At 36.7% G+C, this 23,261-nt stretch overlaps 2 protein-coding genes across 3 annotated transcripts in view; one reads left to right on the forward strand and one right to left on the reverse strand.

Annotated features, from left to right (window-relative positions):
* Positions 1–10,336, reverse strand: part of LOC149820605 (WD repeat-containing protein GTS1-like) — a 32,813-nt gene extending 22,477 nt beyond the window's left edge. The window contains exons 1-6 of one of the 2 annotated variants that reach the window (XM_089983701.1): positions 10,200–10,336; positions 7,329–7,536; positions 6,565–6,660; positions 5,598–5,672; positions 4,983–5,093; positions 4,107–4,198 (exon numbers count right to left, since the gene is read on the reverse strand). In XM_089983701.1, coding sequence (XP_089839827.1) covers positions 4,107–4,198; positions 4,983–5,093; positions 5,598–5,672; positions 6,565–6,660; positions 7,329–7,536; positions 10,200–10,318 — 701 coding nt within the window. In that variant the 5' untranslated portion in view covers positions 10,319–10,336. The remainder of the gene's footprint in view (positions 1–4,106; positions 4,199–4,982; positions 5,094–5,597; positions 5,673–6,564; positions 6,661–7,328; positions 7,537–10,199) is intronic. The other variant, XM_089983702.1, reaches the window with a different exon arrangement.
* A 2,957-nt stretch (positions 10,337–13,293) lies between these two features.
* On the forward strand, positions 13,294–21,434 carry LOC149820606 (F-actin-capping protein subunit alpha-like). Its single transcript, XM_089982416.1, has 10 exons — positions 13,294–13,479; positions 13,620–13,735; positions 14,627–14,716; positions 16,882–16,946; positions 18,281–18,442; positions 19,034–19,112; positions 20,140–20,217; positions 20,343–20,417; positions 20,502–20,537; positions 21,100–21,434. Exons 1-10 carry the CDS (start codon positions 13,356–13,358, stop codon positions 21,205–21,207), a joined length of 933 nt encoding a protein of 310 aa, XP_089838542.1. The 5' UTR covers positions 13,294–13,355; the 3' UTR covers positions 21,208–21,434.
* Positions 21,435–23,261: the final 1,827 nt, after the last annotated feature.

The raw sequence follows: 23,261 nt of genomic DNA on the forward strand, positions 1-23,261 counted from the left end.
CTAGAGAATCATCCCGAGTCTCGAGGCCTCCAGAAAAGTTTGTATCATACAAGTCCTTCTCACTCACATACAGGACAATTATTGCATTAATTCACTCATATGAAGAACCATCCACATATTTTCCAGCAAAAAATGATATCAAATGGATAGAAGCCATGAAAGCTGAATTAGATGCACTTGAAAAGACTTCTACATGGACTATTCAAGATCTTCCTCTAGGGAAGAAAACTATAGGATGTCGATGGGTTTATAAAATTAAAACCAACAGTGATGGTACTCTTGAAAAATATAAAGCCCGATTAGTAGCCAAAGGTTATGCCCAAGAATATGGGATTGATTATGAAGAAACCTTTGCTTCGGTGGCTCGTATGACAACTGTCCGAACCTTAATTGCCTTAGCTTCTATAAAAAATGGTCTATTTTTCAAATGAATGTCAAAAATGCCTTTTTAAATGGAAAGCTAGTTGAAGAAGTATACATGAAACCCCCTCCTGATCTAAGTATTCCTAAGGGTAAAGTCCTTCGCTTAGAAAAAACTCTTTATGGACTTAAACAAACACCGAAAGTTTTGTATGATAGGTTTAGTCGTGTTATGATTGATATTGGTTTTCAATTCTGTTTAACTGACGTTGCTTTGCTTATTAAAAATTCTGATGCAGGGATCATTGTGCTGTTTCTCTATGTGGATGATATGATCATCACCGGAAGCGATAAACAGGGAGTAAAAATGATCAAAACACTTCTTAAATCTCATTTTGAAATGATTGATTTAGGCTTGTTGAGATATTTTTTAGGCATTGAAGTTGCTTATTCTCCTAGAGGATATTTATTATCACAGACTAAATTTGGTTTTGATATTGTTTTCAGGTATGGTATTACTGATGATAAGAAAGTCGACACTCCAGAAGTTGTTAATGTTAGAATGAAGATTGATGATGGAGAACTTCTTGCAGACCCTACACTTACAGACAACTTGTCGGGGCACTTTCCTATCTATCTATTACTAGACCAGATATAGCACATGTTGTTCATACAGCAAGTCAATTTCAACATGCTCCTACTTTTGTTCATATGGGAGCAGTCATGCGTATTATCAGATACATCAAGTCCTCTCTTTCATGAGGACTTTTCTTATCTTCCTCTTCTTCTCTTGATTTAATTGCATATACTGATGCTGATTGGGGAGGTGATCCCAATAACAGACACTCAACCACTGGTTTTTGTGTTTTTTTAGGGGAATCATTGATCTCGTGGAGGTGTAAAAAACAACAGAAGGTATCTCTCTCATCCACCGAATCTGAATACAGAGCAATGACAACCACGACCATGGAAGTAGTTTGGCTCCGACGACTGCTTGCTGACATGGGAGTTGAAGCAACAAAGGCTTCATAAATGTTTTGTGACAACAAAAGTGCGATCTACATTGCCAGTAACAGAACATTCCACGAACGCACCAAACACATCGAAATGGATTGTCACTACGTCAGAAAGGAATATCTACACGAGATAATTGATCTGCTATATGTAACTTTAGAATATCAGTTAGCAGACTTCTTTACAAAGCCTCTTGCTGCTCCTCGATTTCACTTTCTCTTATATATTTTTCATTTCTTTCTTTTCTGTAACTTTTTTCCTTTATTTTTATTTTTTTTTGTCTTTATGTCATCTAGTTCAGTTTGAACTATAATGACTGTTGCTAGTCAAGTATTGTCCAGACTTTACTAGCAATAGAGCTGTTGGACACAGTCCAACAGCTCTATTGAGTCCTATTTCAGTTGTGTATATAAAGGGGTGCAGCCCCTCTTGTATTCCATTCCAATGCTTCTTAAGCAATTGGTTTTTCATATCAATAAAGAATATCGTTTTATTTTTATTTTGTTTTCAGATATACCCTTTTTAAGGGTTATGCTTTAGTGTCATTCGTGACACTTTCCCTTGTGAATCTAAGCTCGTGTTTCGAAGATCCCTATTTCATTTCATGTCAGACCTCAACCACTCCAAATTAAATCCATCTTGTATCATGTTCTCTATGCATATCAGTTTGAAACAAAAAGAAAAAACAAGTACCGAGTAGAATTTTGTGCCAACTGATGATAATGATGGAGAAGCAGCATTTGGTTAAAACTGAATCAAGGTATTACTACTTTACAAGTAATAGTATCTACACTATTGTCTCATCAAATAAAAATACATGCAATGAACAAAAATAAAAAACATTTTATTATCCTCTTTAAACAAAAGAGATGCTTCCTATTCTATAATGAAAAGGAGAAGCATATTCACTTTCTATATTTGCATATATCAGTAACTTTTATAAAATAAGCAAGGTCACTTCTAAGCATGAATCTCCATGAAAATATGTGTTGCTTCTAAATGAAGAACTACAAAAGAACTTGATGCTTGCATAGCATGCAGACATATTTCAATTTTTTTGAACATTTTCCTGAACACAATGTGGCTCTACTAAACAAGAAAAACCACCACCAACAGAATGTTAGGGGTTTAAAAGACAGAAAATGACAGTAATGTCCTTGTAAAATAGCGCATTTTTTAAAATGCCTCACAATTTGCTAAAATCCTTCCCATGTCCAAAATTTTGATTTTTGACTTTTTTAAGACATTTTTGCCCTTTCACAAATATAGCACGACCTTCAAAAATAATGTTTGTGAATGTCCCCAAAATGTACGAACCTTTTTTCACTAAAATCACATAAGGAGCACAGATTGGAGGATGTTAGCAAATGTGTGAGGACATTTGCAAATATAAGAGTATTTAGTTAAAGGAGGTCTGCAAATATAGTACGACTTTCACAATCATGTTTGTGAATGTCCTCAAAGTGCAAACCTCCTTTTACTAAAATCACATAAGAGACAAGCAGGATGACGTTCACGAATATGCAAGGACATTCGCAAATGTGAGAGTACTTAGTTAAAGGATGTCTGCAAATATAGTACGACCTTCGCAAATCATGTTTGTGAATGTCATCAAAATGTGTGAAGCTCCTTTTACAAAAATCGCATAAGGGGCACAGGCAGGAAGACGTTCACAAATGTGTGAGAACATTTGCATGAAAAGGTCAAGACATTAGCAAATGTTTAGTTAAAATAAGTCCACAAATATGGTATGGCATTCGCAAATCATGTTTGTGAATGTCCGCAAATGTGTGAACCACCTTTTACTAAAATCGCATAAGGGGCACACGCAAGAGGACGTTCGCAAACATGTGAGGACATTCACATGCGAAGGTCAAGACATTCGCAAATGTAAGAGTATTTAGTTAAAAGAGGCCCATAAATATAGTACGACTTTCGCAAATCATGTTTGAGAATGTCCTCAAAATATGCAAAGCCCCTTTACTAAAGGGCACATACAGGAGAACGTTTGCAAATGTGTGAGGACATTCACATGTAAAGGTCAAGACATTCACAAATGTGTGAGTATTTAGTTAAAGGAGGTCCTCAAATATAGTAAAACCTTCACAAATCATGTTTATGAATGCCCCCAAATGTGTGAACCTCTTTTAACTAAATACTCTAACAATTGCGAATGTCTTGACTTTCGCATGCAAATGTCCTCACACATTGGCAAATGTCCTCTTACTTGTGCCCCTTATGCAATTTTAATAAAAGGAGGTTTGCACATTTTAGGGACATTAGCAAACATGATTTGAGAAGGTCGAGCCATATTTGCGGAAGGAAAAAAATGTTCAAAAAAGTTGAGAATCAAAATTTTGGACATGGAAAGGATTTTGGCAAATTGTGAGGCATTTTCGAAAATGCGCTATTTTACAAAGACAATACGATCATTTTCCATTTAAAAGATCAGTAATGACCTTCAAGCAAATCTGTTAATAACATAACGCATAGCAAAGTCTGCAAAAATTGCATGTTAAATTAACTCCTTGAGAAAGGCATCAGCCAAAATAAACAATAGATAATGGTAATTTAGTTGCTGTATAAGTTGGTGTACATTAAACTTTTAAAAAAGGATTTGATATCCAATAAAAAAAATGCTCCAATGGCATGGACACATTTTTAGTGCAGATATAAGACCCAAAGGCACAATTTACAGGTTAAATCAATAAATATGTGTCTTAGAATAGAACCTTAAGGTCTCAATGTGTGTCAAACACCAAAGCTTTTGGTTCCTCTCTCCAAACAAGCCAATTTTTGCAATCGAAGTTCCCGCATTCATAACCTAAGGAAAAGATGGTACAGGTGCACATCAAATATTCATGAACCTCAATTCTGTAAAACTATAAAGCTATTATTGTGTCACTGCTAAAAAAACATAGCGAGTCTTTCACTTTCAATTCTTTCATTTTCACAATGTTGTTCAACACAGAAAAGGAGCATCAATGGATATAGAACTTCGAGACACTAGTTTTATGATCCAAAATTTCCACAGAATGTTATTAAACTTTCAATTGCTATCCTCATCCCTTTCTCCATCAGGTTTTCTATACAGTGGACGTAAAAGAATACAAGCTTTTAATTGAATGCTGGATGGATGCCACTCTCAGTTTTTTCCTTTTATTCCTCATTATTTCTGTTCACATGGAAGGCAATATTTGCTTATATTATTTGCCATAGAAGTCTGCTGTAATCTCAGGGGGTTATCATCCTCTTGGTTTTCTTAGAAGCATAAGTAAATAAACCAACAAGAAAAACCATAACCTTCCAAGAGAGTGACAAAACCATCCTCTATCATAGTATGGAATGTTGGTCACTGCACACATAATTATGGCCTAGAGGATTCTACACTCACAGCAGTGTACAATTAATTTCTGTGCCTCAGAGTGACATTTCTCCTTGGTATATATTAGCAATTTGCTTTGGCATTACCGAGAAAGAAACAGTTATAGCAACAATGAAACAAAACATGCACAATCCAAGCAAACAAAGGTTGTATTTTCACCTGAAGATATTCAGTATTTGACACCTGGAATCAGACGAAACAATGCTTACCAACTTCTACTTACAGAATCCAACTGATTCTCATCATTGATGTCACCCTCAGTGTTAAAGTTACATATAAGTCCATCAACAGATGCAGATATAAGCCTATTTTGGCGGTCTGGAACAAATCTGACCTGCAAATCTCATAAAAAATACCTTTAAAACATCACGTGGCAGTGAAAAAGAGATTGTATGAAATGAGAACGTGACACAGACCAAAACATGTGCTAGAACAAGCTCATTCACTTATGGATACATAAAAAATGCCAAACATTATGGGGACAATAACTGCATGCATCAAAGAGTTGCAATATTCTCACCTATATGTTAACATTAGTTTATATGTATCTGTTTGTGTACATGAATATGAATGAGTGTTTGTAATGTTGCAAGCATAAGTACATACATCCAGAATTTTATTTATGTATTTATATAGATGTCTCTGCCCATGTAATCATAGGATGGCGATGGCAACAAACATGCTTATATAAGGAAGCTGCAACCAATCAATTAATTTTCTCAATTTGTATAGCAGATGCTCAGAAAGATGAAGGCATGATTCATAACACACAAAAAAGATCAGAGTCCTGTGCAGTGATTCATCCAAACCATGCAAAACAGCCAGACGGTAATCCAACCTGCGTAACATCTTCCACATGCGAATCTTCCAAACATGCCAAAACCTTTTGATTCCTCCAATCCCAGAAGAGTATCTGCTTATGAACCAGATACCAAATAAACAGTTGAATTACATCAGTTCAAAATGCCACAGAGATGAAAATAGCCCATTTTAATTAAAAGGAAAGGACAGAGTTGCCGAAAGGCAAAAGGCATATCATAACATGAGGTCCTCATCTGATCCACATAATAGATGCAAACAATAGAGGCACATGAAATCATATGTGATAAAAATATCAGATTACTGTTTTTACTATTAGCCAAGTAAAGTATCAACTAGTAGAATTCTCTCCAAATTTCAGTTGCAAGAGGAAAACAGTCTTTTGCAAATGCCCTTAATGAAAGGGAAAGTGAACCCATGGAGCCACTTTAAAATGAATTGCAGGATCATCCCTCATAGCATCTAGGAAACAAACACAACAGCTGACCCCTTTAACCCACTTTCTCAGTCGACCTGAAATGAACTTGTCTCTGTGTATCGTTATTATACTTCCATTTCTATTATCACAATAATAACAATCGCAATCAACATTGCGTAATGTAAATTACATTAAATTAGAAAAACTACATGCTCCCCAAGCAAAAGACCTGGTAGCTCAACCCAACTGATCAAAAGAACAACATGATCTGCCCCCAAGTTGACGTGTTGCTGACCTGACTAATTTTGGTCCCACCTGAGATATAGTAGGTTCAGGCTTGACATGATCTGACCTCATCTGATCCATTAGGAGCCATACTACCTTTCCTACATAGGTATTGCTTGGTTTGATCTAGTTAAAGCTAACAAGTTAGGTTCCAACCTTTGATTACACATCCAAAATGATGATCTGCATTCCTTGCCCATGAGGAGTTTAACTCAAACAAAACATAAAACAAGAAAAAAGTGCAGATATTTAAGACAGAAATGCAGAAAGATCAAAATTCTACCTGCGAATTACAACCGGCAGCAAGGAGATTTCCACCAGATTGCTCAAAGCTAAAGCTGAATATTTCTTGTGGGGCGGTGGCGCTTAATAATGAAACCTGAAACACAAAGTTCCCGTATTTAAAAAGGTGTGCTTTGCACACATTAAAGAATGAAATCAGCAATGGATGGGAGTCATGCATCAAATAAAAATACAAATTAATTCAATAAGCCCTGTATTCCATAAGATAATATATAGGTGGATGGTCATAGCTAATACACAAGCCTGCTTAGAGATTATGCTTATACAACATTGAAATGAATGCATGATGGACCAATTAAACCAAAGCCATAACAATTATTGGATTCATTAGCTTATACTTTGATGACTGGAGTAATGAAACACCACATGACATCATGAAATATTAGCTTATGCTGGCATAAACAAACAATCTCCTGTAGCTTAGACATAAGCACATTTTAGTTATCCCATTAAGATCAATTTGCAGATTTTTGTGAGCACAGGAGTCCATGTTCCAGTTTCCAATACAATAAGACTATAAATCAGTTATAAAATTGTAAAATCTCAAATATTTAGATATAAAGTTGGCTTCTTCATACTACATGAAATTAAATTAGTAAAAACTATGGTGCCATCAGAAAATTGGGCCATGTAAACCCAAAACAGCAAAAAGACTTCATGTCTTCGTCAAAAACAAAGCAGCAAACATTGACAGAAATGCAGAAAAAAGCAAAAACGAAGTTAATGCTAAGAGCACATCCAGACCTGCTTGAAGATCCTTGTATCCCACGCTCTGATAGTTCCATCAGAAGAGCAAGACTGTAGAACATACGGTGAAGATGGAACAGAGAATGAAACCTCATGGATGGACTTAGAGTGTCCCTTGAATTCTCCAAGATACTGTCCTGTTCCTGGGGAGTATAATTTGATTATATTCGTTGACAATGAAACTGCCATGGCTGGAATCTCCTGGCTTACAAGCAAATGAAATCCAAATTATGCACATGGCAGTGTGATCAGTGTCAAAGCATGACCAAAAAAAGGAAAGAAATAAAGAAAAAAAAAAGTGAATCAAGGTCTCATCTCAACTTTGACAAGATGTCTATGGGCTTTTAAACAGACAAAGATTGACAGGAAGCCCATCTTTCTATGGAGAACTACATGTTTGGTTACTAATGACTTCTCTCTGTTTTCGTAACCCATGTTTTCTATAAACTTCTTTCACACAATTGAGACTGAAACACCAACACTCTTTAACTAGAAAGAAATCAAATTCTTTCTATATAACCTTGTTTCCTTTATTTTTATCACTCATGAATATATCAGAGTAAAATAACTGAAATACACCTTTCATCACATGTCTTAATGAAATGTGCACACATGATGTGGGTACCCATAGTTCGATATGAGTTTTGCAAAAACAAGGACACAGTCTCCCTATATATATATGGAAATGAAAACCTACAAAATGGGCACCATGCTAAATGAAACATGATATTGGATTTCCTATGTTTTTTTACAAAGTTCTGACCCCATAGATGTGTTCGGCATGATTGATTAACTAAAAATTGACACTTGGATCATGCATTTTGGACAGAAAAAATGGTATTTGTAGCCTCGAAAATTTATGAAAATTGTAGGCCATTGATTTTTGAAACCTTATAAAAACCTATCCATGCATCTGAATCAAATGTTCCAAGAAGTGATTCCTATAAAAACAAGCATATAGATCATATATATGCACTGTCAGAATTTTAAAAAAACACTGAAAATCCAATAAGATGTTTCATTTAGCTCTCCCATTTTGTAGGTTTTCATTTCCCTATATATATATATATATATAGGTTAATCTACCTTTAAACCGGTTAGGTATAACATTAAATGAATTCAATCTTATGAAAATGACTAAAACACCCTTAAAATAATGACATTTTTTAAAATGAAAGGTTACATTTTTGGCATTATAGGTCTTTTGAACTTGGAGGGAATTGGAAAGTCAAACACCTTTTTCAAAAAATTAACTTTATGAAACTATCAAAGTTACCTTTTTTTACCTCAAAAAGTAACTTTGCATTTTTCAAAAATGTCATTTTTTTAGTGTGTTTTAGTCAATTTTCATAAGGTCGAATCCATCCTAACTGGTTTGATAATAGATTAACTCTCTCTCTCTCTCTCTCTCTCTATATATATATATATATATATATATATATATAGAGAGAGAGAGAGAGAGAGAGAGTAATGGGTCCGTGCTAAACCCATTTGGTGCTAAACAACATGCTAAATGGGTTTTTCGGGTTTTTTTTTCATTTTATTTTTAAATTTTGACAATACAGAAGTGATCTATGTACTTGATTTTATAGGGATCAGCTCTTGAAGCGTTTGATTTCAACACATGGGTGGGTTTTTATAAAGTTCAAAAAATCAACGGTCCAAAATCTTTGTAAATTTTTGAGGCTCCAAACATCATTCTTTTCATCAAAAACACATGATCCAGGTGTAGATTCTTAGTAAATCGACCATGCCCAACACATTTATGGAGCCAGAACCGCATAAAAAGCATTGGAGAAGACCAAAAAACCCATTTAGCAGGAGTGTTAGCACAAGGTTACCGGAAGCACCCTCAGTAGTGAGAAGCGTGAAACGTTGCGCTTCTGAAACGTGCTGGGAAGCGCACCCAAAAAACGGGAAGCTCGCTTCCCTCTTTTTCATTTTTTTCATTTATTATTATTATTATTATTTTTCTTTTTTTGCTTCTCCCTCGTTTCCGGTTCGCTTCCTAGGTTGCTTCTGATTTGCTTCCTAGGTCAGTTCCGAGACGACTCTTGGTTCACTTCTAAGTCGTCTCATGCTTCCCGCTTTCTAAAATTTTGAAAGTGTCACGCTTTCTGCTTTGGCTTCCTCGACTGGCAACACTGGTTTAGCAAGGACCCATTTTCCTATATATATATATATATATATATATATATATATATATATATATATATATATATATAGCCAATATTCTTAACTTAAATTAACATAGCATAACACCAACTCCACAACATCATGATATATAAACATTGAAGTAATATAAACAACAACAGGTTTTAAAAGAAGATAAAACAAATATAGCAAAACAAAACAATCAATTTCATACAAAAGAAATAGATGAAATCAAACAGTTAGCCACAAAAAAAAAGAAAAGAAAAGAAAGAGAAGGCATCTTCATCCTGCATATGAAATACTCCACCCTTGCAGAATTACATATTGCATCCTACCCCAAATAATTTTGCATGAATCGGTTCGAGAAAATGGTCTTCCGACAATCACCGGAGAAACCAAGCGACCATCGTGCTACAATCTCCAAACAAAACCAAGAATCAATAAGGTTTAACAACGCAGTTTTGTGAAGATTAATCACGTGGGTAAGGGATATCCCAGCACGTATTCCCGAAGGATTCCAAAATCCACAAGAAACAAGCAAAATCATGCCTAGAAAAACGTTTCTGGAGACTACCCACGTAAGAATTCCGATAGGGTAATGCAAAAACCGATACAATATAGCCAAGTAAACATGACCGCCTAAATAATTTCTAGAACAACACTGGAGGTAAAAAAGAGAAGAATCCCAACAAGAGGAAAACAGAATCGGAATACCTTGAAGCGATCTGGAAGACGTAGTCATCTCCGAAATTGGTCTGGATGGTGTTCCGGATTCCAAGTTTCCTGAGGGGAGTCCCGTCCTGGACCTCCATCTCTTCATCCTCTCCCGCCATTGCTTGCTCGGTGAAAGAAGACTTGACTCACAGCGTGCTCTCTGTCGGACTGTTTGTAGGGCTGAAATTGGATCGGGTTCAGTTTAATAAAATGGGTCCGATAAGTTCGATTTGGATTCAATATGGGTGTGGATGGTCTTGCAGTCTTTGACTCTTGCGCGGTTGAGTCAGAGGATGGGTGCAAGTGTAACTAGGCCGGGTATTACACAACCCGAACCAATGTCTCAAGGAGTCCTACCAAACCCGATCTTTATGGATTTGTGGATTTGGGCATAGTCTAAAATCTAGGCCCGACTTAGAAATGGTAATGGTTTTATGCATTTTGTACCCAAACTGAATTGAAACTGAATTAGATTTGTAAATAAACCAATTTTGTATCTTATCCAAACCGTGTCGTGTAATTTTATTTTCATCTCTAGATTTTGATATATATATATACTAAGAACGGGGTGTTTTCTTTTTTCTGATGCCTCTTTTGTTTTGTTCTAAAAATGTTGGTTTTAAGAACGGGTAATTGTTAGAATATGAGAATTAGAAATATGGGCATTTTCAGTACTTTTTTGGCAAATCCAACTATGTGGATGTGCTTAGCATGGTGAATTTGCTAGGAAACAATCATTGGATAGTATATTGTTGATGAAAATGTGATTTTTGAATGCTTGAATATTCATGAAGATTGTTAGCCAATGATTTTAAAGCCTCAAAAAAATCTTGTCAGGTTGTTATAAAACCAAGCTTACAGATTACATCCGTACAGTTAGATTCAAGAAAAAACAAAAAAACAAAATCCATGAAAATCTCTGTTCACACATTAGTTCTCATGTTTTCAGCACTAGAATATAATAACTAATGTGTGAATAGCCATTTTCATGGATTTTTTTTTCTTTTCTCTTGAATCTAACCATGCAAATGTGATATACATGTTTGGTTTTATAAGGACCCGCCCGCTCTGATTTTGATATTATAAACTATATTTTTTAAGGCTTTAAGATCAATGTCTCGTAACCTTCATAGATATTCATGCATTCAAAATCACATATTTTCATCAAAAAATAAACCATCCAATGGTTGATTCCAAGCAAATTCACTATGTCAAGCACATCCACATGGTTGGATTTGCAAAAAAAACATTGTAAATGTAGATATTTCTAGTTATCATATTTCAGTGATTAAAGTAGGAGTAGGTGGTAGCTGCGCAACCATTACAAGCACAACAAAAAGCGAGATGACGCTGAGCGTTCATCGCGTGACGTGATGGACATTCAACATGTTTTTTTCACCAAAAAATCTTTAACGGCGACTTTTGTTGCTGCTAAAAGTCCTGCTGATATCTTTAGCAGTGACAAAGGTCACACTGCTAAAGGTATTTTGGCATAGAAATGACGTTGAGCATCCAAAGTGCTGCGCAATGGACACTCAGCATCGTTCCAATACAATTAATGCAAACTATTATTTGTTTTCTATGAAGAACGGGAAAACCACCCCCCTAACCAGAACCAGAGACATAGTCATAAGGATGGCAGTGGACCCACGGGAACGGCCCCGCCCTGCCTTGTCCCGTTTGGACCGAGGATGGAGGACATAAAATGGAGATTGATGCGGGGATGGACTCACTCTTTCTCCTGCCCCGCCCGCGATCCTCGTTAGTAAAATACTAAAATACTCTTTAGGGATGGCGGTCCCCTCTGCCTTACCCTATTTGGACCAGGAATGAAGGATATGAAACTAGGATGGAGGTCAAAATTAAAACCTTTGCAGAAATGGAGGCAGGGATGGAGGGCAGAATTTTGAGACAGGGCAGGGGTGGAGATCTTATACCCTACCCTCGCCCCGGTCCACTACCATCCCTGCATAATCACGTTGTCTATGCCTGCAGTATAAACTAGGGTTGTAAAACAGGTCCGGTCCAAGAAGCCAATTTTGCAAAATTTGGCTGTCCAATATCCGAACTCATCGGACTTTCTAATGCATTTTGAGATTCAAGATCCTATCTATTTGCAACCCTAGTGTATACCCATGACTCACCTCTTGCCCCCAATAGAGTTGCCTTGCTTCGGCACCAGCAGAAACATAATGTCCTTGTCCCTTTTCATATGGAAAGTGTTAGATGGCTTGGAGAAAAAACCCAAACCCAAACCCAAACCCAAACCCAAACCCAAACCACCTATCTAGTGGCCAAGGCTCCCTTCCATTGCACCAAATCCCTTGAGGCTATTCAACTATTACTTTTAATTTTAACATTATTAAAACAATTATTTAGGTAACTTAAGCTCGTAACCAGCAAGCTGACTCGGTCCTAACCCATTTATATAACAGACTGGGTTTTGACTTGGTAGCCAACGGGTAGCCTAAGCCCGGTCCACCGGTCCATGGGTGAGCCGGTTGGCCCATAGATTTATGTTTTCCATCTTGTCCTCAGAGTTGGCAAAGTCATCAAGAAAAGAGATCAAGTTAGGGAGGGCGTTTGATTGTAAAGATAAAAAAACGTTTCCAACCACCGAGGTGGTATCCCATGTGGTAAACGGGGTTCTGTGCCAAGCTGAAGGCCCAGGTTCAAATCCCTCTGCCAAATTCCGCTTAAGAGATATATGGTAGAGGTCTGCCTAACCCCAACTTGCCTTTCATAAAAAAAAACAAAAATATTTTCAGTGAACAAAAGTTTGTGGGCCTTATACGGAATTCAGGTCGGGTTCGGGTCTGGTGTAAAACTTCACAAACTATACCCGGGTTCATGTATTAACCAGACCTTCTGGTCTGGACCCGAGTCTTAATCGGGTCATATTATTTATCACCATACCCGGATACTATAGGGTTTGGTTCTGTTCGGATCCGGGTAAAGCCGACCCGTTGACACCCCTATCTCCACCCTAATTTTCATAACAAACACATGATAAAAGTTCATCCATATTTTTCCAGCAGCAACAAAACACAAGATTGTTTGGCCACTGATAAAAAATTCAGGATGTATTTATCACGGTAGAAAAAAATGCCCAAAAGTTTTTGTCTCTAGCAATCAACTAGAGAGAGAGAGAGAGAGATGGCGGATGCGCATTTGGAAGAAGGGGAAGAGGGGGAAGAGCTCGACGAGAATGAGAAGACGGAGCTCGCCAAATGGTTCCTCCTAAACTCACCGCCCGGAGAGATTCAATACGTTGCAAAAGGTACCTTTGCATCAGCTCCCTTCCTTTTGTCTCAATCTTCCTCTCCTTTCTGTTTATTTTTATTATTCTTTTTAGTCCAATTTTATCGCCACCATCTTTGTTATAACCACCAATTCCGAATCGGGTATTCGTTTTTCCAGACGTTCGATCGGTGCTCATGGACGAAAGCGCTTACCAGACGGCGGTTTCGGAGGCGTTTCCTTTGTACAACAAGACCCATATGATCTCGCTCGAGATCCCCAACAGAAGCGGTGAGGTGAATCACTGTTTCTTGAGGATTGCGTCTGGTTTTGTATCCCATTCATTCATGCAATTTGGTTATTTGTTCGGTAGATAGTCGATCCAACCGTGAGCCAATGTTGTATCTTTCTCTAATAATCTGATCTTTTTATGTCTTGGAAGATTATTCAATGTACTTATAGTTTCTTCCAATGGTATGCTATGCAGTAAGCAGAATCTAGAAAATGACTGAATATCCTCAGTTATGATGTGCTTTTAGCATAGTTACCAGGAAGCAAAATGGGAAGCGGGGAAACGAGTGTTAAAAAGTAGTATGAATCGAGAAGCGAGATATGGTTGTGAAGCGGTTATACAAGCACACGAAAAATAAAAAGGAAACGCATAGAAAACAATATAAAGCGCAGGTGAAAGCAAATTAAGAAATGACATGAACACAAGTATAAACGATATAAACCAACACGCAAGCTTGTTATAAAAAAATATTATTTTTAAGGGAATCAACTTGGGAAATGAGGAGTAAGCAAGCTTCCCACTGAAGGGAACCTAGTTTTTCATATTTAGAAACGGGTTTCGCAATGCTTTCTCTCCTTTAGGGGAGGCAAAAAGTTTCCTGCTTCCGAAGCGAGCTCTATGTTTTTTAGTATGTGCACTATGTTTTTATCCAGAGAATTGTTTCTGTCATTTGCATCATAAAATATCAGTTCAGTTTCATCTGGTCTTGGATGCGTATGCTGGATTTATGCTGTCAAAAGAATAATGTGTCCTGGAACTTATGAAGCCTTACTCTTTATGAAATCCTAAATGTACATGCAGATTTTATAACTGATTGTTATCATAAGAACAACCTAACAAAAATATGAAGAACCACTACTCCACTGATATGTTTGCATCTTCAATTGTATTTCAGGTCCTCATTACGAAATTTGGGGAACTCGATGAGCATCACTATCTTGATCCCAGAACAGCTCAAGTGGTGACTGTAGATCATGTGAAACAAGTACAGTTCTCAAATATTTTTGTGCTGTAAAGGCTTTATTCTCAATTCAGGATTTCAGTGATTCCATGTGCAACTATAGAACTACTTTGCCTTTATTTATCTGTTCGTTTTGTGGTACTTAGTGGTGCATTAGTTGCACAGAGGCCATTACAGTGATGCGGTCTGAAATTCTAGGCCTTTAGTTTGAGATGTTGGAAATTTTTGCTTTAACCTCAGCCACGTATTCACAACAACATTCAAAACATGGATTATGTAACTGGGAATGGTATCAGTTTCTCGTTGGAGCCTTTATCCTTTCAGATTCAGGGTGCATGGTAGTATGAGGCCCTGTTCATGCTTTTAATGTTTGACCACAGTATAATTGTGAGATGCATCTTCTACATGTATCTAGACTGCGTCTGTGATGGTAGTGTCTTCAACAGACTGTGGCCTGCAATCAGGACTGCAAGGGAATCCCTTCTACCCACCAGATACCTATAAATAGTAATGCATAAAGATAAGAAGAGATGCATAAATGTAAGGAAAAACAGGGGAGAGCAATGTGTAAAAAAGACAGTTAAACCAAAAGAGTGGAGTTGGGAGATAAGTAAACCATAACTTATGTAAGAAAAGATAGACGATTTTGGTGAAATTGAATAATATAAGTAGGTATGGTTGAAAAAATTGGACCACAAAGGCCTTAAAAGCAATCCGAACAATGAAAAAAGGGAACCATGTAAAACCAAAAGAAACTTGGACATAGAAAATGCTCTAAAAGGTTTTAATTTTCTGAAACCTCCATTGGACAAATCCATGACGCTGTGATGATTATTTTAGTCCAATGTCAAGGTCAGTACTGATTGTTTCATCAGCAGAGACATAATTCTGAAAGAGTTCTTGGTTATGGTTAATTCTTATCATGGAAAATCTAGTTGCTTGTAAGAAGAAGAGACTGGACACGGTCAGGGTTGCCCCTGTTGTAATACCATCTCATGATGAATGGCATCTAAATCCCATAACATTCATACAGAATGTGGATGCCATAGGGAAAAATGGTGTGGTCTCATCAAAGTAATGGCGTTCAGTCATGGGATTTTGGTTGCCACTTGCCACTCAATGTGCTTGCTTGTTCATCTGAACCTGTTTGTTCTTAGAGTTATTTCATCAATGTGCTTGTGAAGCAGCATCTTGCATGCCTACGCCATTTTTAAATATTTCAATATCAGCCCTATGATTGGCATATTTAAGAAACTTCAAAACTTCTAAGACCAGTTTTTTGAGGCCTCATTGATGCAAGTCAGTAATGGCAGTGCTTGATTTCTCTCAGACCCTCCTTAATTATTGAAACCTGGGATACATAAAGTAGCGATGTCAGTGACCATGTGACCGCTCTCAGTTATCCTCTTTAAACATTTCTACCAGGGAGCTGCCACATATCTCTTCAGCAAAGAGGTCATTATGGCTTTTAAAATGATAGGCACTATTCACTGGCTGTATTGATCAACTGTAGAATGCCATTTCGGTGCATGTCGGTGTACCAACATCTATAGTTTCTTTTTCCCTTCCATGACTCCCTCTTTTACGCTCTCCTCCTTTCTAATATCGATATTATGAAAATTAATTTCTCTATTTCTATACTTATTAGGAAATTTCCAATAATTGTTAATCTTGAGGTTCTTCTACTGTTTCAAAGAATCCTATGATCTAACAGTTTCACAATCATTTTCATGTCAACCTAACCTAGAAACAAAGTGATTGGATAGTGATATATCATGGTTATTCTTGTCAATTTTCTGCTTTTTTTATTCATATGATTTTGAAAAATTTGTTTTGTAGGAGTATAGTGCATTTGACAGTAGATACATTTTCTGTTCTTGTTAGCTTATTGGAGGTTAGCATAAAATTTCAAATTTTCCATTATGATTTGTCTGTTCTTGCTGAAGTAGATTAGGAATCAGTGTTGCATATACAACATTTTTTATATTGCTTTTGACAAAGGAAGTTTGTTTATTCTCTTTTTAATTCTTTGGTTTTTTGTTATCTTCAATTTTATATTTTATCTATGGTCATGAATGAGCCTTGCTATTTCTTGTGATAAAGCCTAAAGATAACTGTTAAAGAACACATATTTCCATCGCTTCTCTGCGCTCTTTCATGTGCATGTTTTCTGTTTCATATGTCTTCAGGTATGTACAAAGGTGAGGCCTGCTGATGATGACGAGCTTCCATCAGCATATGTTGAAGACTTTCGGTAAGATGATGCGTTCTTAATTTCTCCATGTTTACATAAAAAAAAAACTTTTCATAGATTTTGTTGCTGAGAACAGAGTCCCCTGAATTGAAGTTGAGTTTCCTTTTTCTTTTTTAGAATTAGCTTCTCCATCATCCTTCTGTATGTCATTAAGTTGTGCATAATTGCAAACTTTTCTTTAGTTTTTTTCTCAGAGCCGAGGACAGAATCCCTGTATTTAAGGTGCAATATTTTTTTGATAATAAACTTCATCTTCCTTCTGTATACAGTTAAAATATGCATACTTCTGCAAATGTTTTGCCATATAAATCATGTTGGCACTTTGGCTAATGTAATAAAACCATTCTTTACATGGAAAAATAAAAGAATAACACATAACTTGTTTTTATTACAATTGGAGAAGTGGTGCAACATGAAACTTTGATAAGGAAAAGCTTTCATAGTGGCTAAACCTCATACTTTTGGGAACACAGCAGTTCAAGATCAAGAAGGGTAAGCTTCAGGGGAACAACTTACCAGGGTACTGTTCTTTCACGTTTGAAAGGAAGCTTCTTTCTGCCATAGTTTATACTCAAAGAAGGCAAAAATGACAGATAATGGACTTGTAATCATGGGACAATGTGTCTTTGTTGTTTGTTTTAGGTGGTCTAAGCTGTACCTGGTTCTACTATGTCATGGGTATAAAAGGATGGTACAGTAAAATTTATGAAGTTGGATGTTTGCGTTGTCATTTAAGGACGTGTTCATTCACTTTAACTTATAGCTATTTTTTTCTTTTTAAAGTCATAGATAGCGAATTATTTGCTTTTTAAAACGTATATACTTAAACATTTGCTGCTGCTCAATCAATTTATGCTTATTGCACTATGCCTCCGGTCTTTATTTGTTAAAGATATAATCATCATTATGTGTGCCTGTACTTGTATCTGGTCTCTATTGAATGTAATATGAATTCATCTTCTTCTTTTGTTTCTCTAATGCAAGCAAGAATATTTTTCTTTGGGAGAAGCATGGGCTATACATTCTTAGTTTCACATAAATACCATGTTGTATGGCCTTTAATACATTCCCAAATCTTCACGTTACTTACTTTATTTACAAAGACACTAGTTCTACTTTTCATTGGCAAATTGCTTGATCTCAACATGAACTTGGGAATGGTTCCACAGTTTATGTGCTATTCATGTTTTATCTTTGCTACATTGTTAAGGTTTTATCGTTACAACTATTTATATTGGACATAAACTATGCTTTAGTTGATCTTACAAATTTGGACGCCTGCATTTGTTTTATTTAAAGTTTTAAACTACTTCTATGATTCTTACTTCTTACAGAAGTTCGCTTGATGCTGAACTTGTCAAATATGTTAGCGACGCGTATCCAAAAGGAAGCTGTTCAGTTTATTGCATCAGTGGGAAAGATGTTGAAGGGGAGGGTTCTGACTTTGAACTTGCAGCTGTTATATCTGCTGCAAGATTCAGTCCACAAAACTTCTGGTGTGTGCAGTTTGGAGGATACAAGTCTCTGGAAATTTTGCTTTGTTCATCTTAAGGAATGCATTTGAAATTTCATCAAGCAGACATCCATTTGTCATGTCCTGCATACTTCTAGAGAAGTATAACTTACTATGTGCAACTTCATTTCATCTTGTTTTATGGATGTGTTTGGCCTATTATGGAAAATGTAGAATTTTTTTAATGCTATTTTATATACAGAAAGTTTCCTTGTGGATATTATATCTTAGACAAGATTTTGGCACACATCTGCTGTAGTTCTGTTACAGAGCGGTGGAAAATGTAATTTGTGAATATGGAGTTATTGTTCCGTATGTAGCTTCCGAATTTATTTCTATTTTTTCTGCATGCAGTATCATCTGTACTTGTTGTGATTGATCTAAATGAATGCAAGCTTCCAGTGTTCTGTTTTTGTTAATGTTGGCATACCTACATAATATGTGTTCGAGGGATTTCCCTGCCATATTTAAGTTGATATAATGACGATAAAATACTTATTTGTTTAGCGAAATACTACACTATTTTACTCTAGATTGAAGCACTCTTAACTATTTTTTGTATTGATCTTTCTAGCAATGGAAGTTGGCGCTCGATATGGAATATCAAGTTCAGGGATGAGCAGCAAGTAGTGGAATTATCAGGCAGGATTGAGGTTTGCTTTTATGTTGATTGCCTTGTGCATGATGAAAAAATGGAAAAGTTAAAAAGATAGAAACTCCTTCAGATACTGTTTGGAGTAATTTTGTTCCCATCTCCTAGTAATTGACATTTGAGTTACTTGAATTTGTTTTTGTGTTGGCTATTCTTTGCTTGTCTTATAGTGTATTTGGATGGTAATTGGACACCTTTTGTTTATTCTTTTACTTGCACATGCTATCTTTGGATAATTTGAATAATGCAAGTCTTATGTTAGTCATTTTTGACAGGTTCTTTAGTACTCTTGCATGCCATGACCTCACATGAGATTGCAAGTTGGCAATACTCATAAGCCTTAATCTTGTCGATAGAAATCTTGAAACCTTTTGAACTCGTTCTTAAAACAATTTGGACTTTTCTCACTGTCTGAAGAGAGATTTTATTTCGTGTAAGCATTGTTTTGTTATTTTATGCAGGAATTATCCCAAGCAGTTTCAACATAAACCTTATCCTTTTGTGCTGACTTACTGTTCTTGTTTTTAAACTTCATGTAATTGCATCAGAGGGAAACTTCATAGCTGAAGTGCTATCAATTAAGTGCCCTCTCTCTGAAGTGTACTTTGTTCTTACATGTTTCTACAAGTATCTTTTTGCTCTAGAAAAAATGAAAACTTTTTCGGTGTGTCAAAATCTTGTTTCTTGGATGTTGTGTCGTATATACTCTGATTAATCTTTCATTTGCATTAAAATCCATAAGTTCTTTTCTGTTACAATCATCTGTGGCATTAAAAAGTGATTTCCTATATTATTCAATTTTCTACTAAAACATTTTGAAGTTTTTACTCTTCATTTTTTCTTTCAATTGCTTTCCGATTCCACTCTGACCTTTTCCTAATTATTTTGTATGTTTGTGCTTTTTGCATCCAAAGTGTTGCTTTCTTAATAGATATAATTCCATTACATTACTTGAATCTTGATGCCGATGCATTCCCAATCAATATGGAATTTCTGCCAAGCATTTGTTTTATTTTGTAAATTCTCAGGTTGCGTCTCACTATTTTGAAGAAGGAAATGTGCAGATGGATTCTAATCATGAATGCAAGGACTCAATGATGATGCAGGTTGCTTCAAATACTAACCATTCATTGTCTTACATATTGGGTCTCTCTCTCTCTCTTCATTGTTTCCACAGGAAACCTCCCTATGCTGTTCTTCAGTTTACTTGCTAATGCTATTTATTTTCCAGTCTCCTGATGAATGTGCGTTACAATTGATAAGTATGGTTCGGCACCATGAATCTGAATACTTGGCATCTCTTGAGGTAGTTACTGTTAGTGTTAACCATGGTCCACAGTGTGCATAATAGTAAAACATTGCTGTATTCTAATGTTGAATTATTTTGCAGGGTTCATACTCAAATCTGCCGGACAGCACATTTAAGGTATATTTCTGATGCAACTGGTTAATACGTACATGCTTGGTACCTGTCCAAGTTTATAAAAATGATAATAGCAGTCTTGGATTTTAACCAGAATAGCTTTGAACCTGTGAAAACTGTCATAAAAGTCTTTTCCATGTGAAACTACCAAAGCAGTAGCTACTTAAACTCCCTTCCTAGGAATCCTAGTATCGCCCAAAGAAGAATAGATTATGTTGTATATTCACATGCCAGAAAAATATGTAAGTTTTTGTGGGGGAGTTTGGTTGGCATACAATGTGGACAATACACTGAAGAACCCGACTGATTCGCTGATGAAGGACCTTTCCCATTGAAGCACAACCCGCACCCATCTAGTGTTCCATGCTGATCAGTGCTCCTTGCTCACGGAATGGAACAATCTCTTCATAGGCCTTGATTATTCTGTTTTAGGGATGTGATAATTTCTTGAAATTTAAAGTACCAAATACTAGTAATTTGCAAATTTTCTAATGCAGAGAGAGAGAGAGAGAGAGAGAGAGAGAGAGCTCTTATGCAGATGCTGACTTCAAGTTGTTGTTTCCAGGATCTCCGAAGGAAATTGCCAGTGACACGCACCTTGTTTCCATGGCACAACACCTTGCAATTTAACCTGACTAAAGACCTCACAAAGGAGCTCAGCATTGGAAAATAAGCATAGTTAACTGGTGATCCATGACAGTAAACAAGGTGCATGTTCACTGTTTTACGTTCTCTTTTTTTGGTTGGTTAAATCAGTTGCCTTTCATTATTTTCTTCCCCACAAACCTCTCCCCTTCCTTTCACCAAACCCATCCCAACATTGTTACCTTGTTGTATTTATTTGAAGTTTGAGAGCTCTTGATCTTGATTCATTGCTTCACTGGATGTTCTCCGGTTGAATATTGTACTTTCACTGTTTTCCTTGTGTATAGAGGCAAAATCCGTGGACCGTGGTTCTTCATTAAATGTGGCGCGTGATTGGGAGCTTGCACACCTTATGATTCTTTTAGAGCCATTAGGAGATGGAAAATTTGAGGACGGGAATTCCTGTTTTCCTCGTACAGTTTTTACAGGAATACTGTTTGCAAAGAGTAATGTGAAATGCCCCAAAGGGGTTTGGCGTAGTGGGATGGGACCTAGGCTGCTAGGCAAGTGGTCTAGGTTCAAATCCCATGGGCGTCACCCCTTGCACAAGCCAAAGCATGGCGACTCCTTATGGCAAGGGGAAGCCCACGGAGTTTTACGCTGCCAGGACAGAGACTTGATTACCTTGGATCTCTAAGAAGAGAACCAAGGTTTCGTGGATCGAGGTCTGGAGCTCACGCTTTGATCCCACCTCCATGCAAATTGAGGATCTCAAAACCTCGTTTTAGGCCAAACTCCCACACCCCTTTCCCCCCCAAAACCATGGATTTCACATAGTTTTCAAGCGTGGTGACTCCCTGAGGCCAAGGGGGTAAGCACACAGAGTTTTACGCTGCCAGGACAGTGATTGTAAGTATGGCAGACAGAGACAATGCTGCCAGGACAGCGTTTCTAACTAGTAATCCTCGGATCTTAGGTCCAAGGTCATCAAACGCACCCTAAAGGTGTAAAGTTCATGGATTGCTGAATATTCAGAAAGCATCCTATAATGCAGTTGGACTTGATAGGGGGTTGTGTGTCTTCTTTGGTTAATATCATGGGATGCACAAACTTGAAGCCTGAGTTATGTCACATGGACACTAGAATACGCCCATTTTATGAAGTTTTCAATATGACTAGTATACAAAGAAAAAATGATACGCAGGCCAAAATGAAGTGTCTGTGTGATATAGAGCCTAGGATGATTGTGTTGGAAAACACTGAGATACAACACCTACAACACTGCAAGCGTGAGAGAATGCATCCTGGCCGTCCACATTCTTGTACATTGTGCATCATATGTCACAGGATGGAGAATCATGGAGCTCAGAAAGCAAATTCTCATTTATAATGCTGCTGGTTGAATCAGGGTATGCATTGGAGTTGAAAAAAAAGGGAATTTTTCATTTGGGGTCCAACCTTTTTGCGCCCCCCTCTAAAAAATGGGCCTCACTTTTCTGAAATTCCTGATGAGTTACCGGTTTCAGAAAAACTATCAAATAGGGACCTCAGGTTAGCATCCATCATCTGGAGAAATATGATTTTTTTTGTTCTTGCTATTGTCCTTTGGAATTTAAAAAAGTATTCCTCTTCGTAAGAAAGAAAAAGATAAATATTTTTAACATTTGGTTATGAAAGTCATTATTATAATTTGACATAATTTAACATGAATTAATAGATAATAACAAACGTAGGCCTTTGTTTGGCAGTTTCCAAGAAATCAAAAGGCCAGCATCAGCAACTCAGAAACATGAGGCCCATTTTTTGGAATTAGAGGCAAAAGGTTGACACCCAAATGGAATTTACCTTAAAAGAGTAAAGGATTTTTTTAGGGGAACACTTTCCCTGTCTTACCATGTGGCAACAGACAGTGGCCAAGAAGTTATTTTGTAATAAGCACTGGGTCAAAAAACCATTTCACAGAAGCAACAATAATACCAATTAAAGAGACAATTCCATAAACATTTTCATGAAAAATTTACAAAAACATGCCTAACTTTTAAAATATTACAAATACACGCCTAATTTTTAAGAATTGCTTTGGTAACAAGCATGTATTGGTAATGTCTCAAAAGTCAAGCGGGTGCTTGTAAATAGGCCAAA

The sequence above is a fragment of the Nuphar pumila genome, chromosome 12, assembly GCF_984573655.1.
Source record: "Nuphar pumila chromosome 12, dmNupPumi1.hap1.1, whole genome shotgun sequence".
In the NCBI taxonomy this organism is placed as follows: Eukaryota; Viridiplantae; Streptophyta; class Magnoliopsida; order Nymphaeales; family Nymphaeaceae; genus Nuphar; species Nuphar pumila.

Excerpts from the sequence above, each read along its gene's own strand:
- LOC149820606 (XM_089982416.1), top strand. The coding sequence starts at position 13,356 with ATGGCGGATGCGCATTTGGAAGAAGGGGAAGAGGGGGAAGAGCTCGAC. Across the intron at positions 13,736-14,626 it reads TCCCCAACAGAAGCGGTGAG|GTCCTCATTACGAAATTTGG; the intron begins GTGAATCACTGT and ends ATTGTATTTCAG. Across the intron at positions 20,538-21,099 it reads TGCCGGACAGCACATTTAAG|GATCTCCGAAGGAAATTGCC; the intron begins GTATATTTCTGA and ends TGTTGTTTCCAG.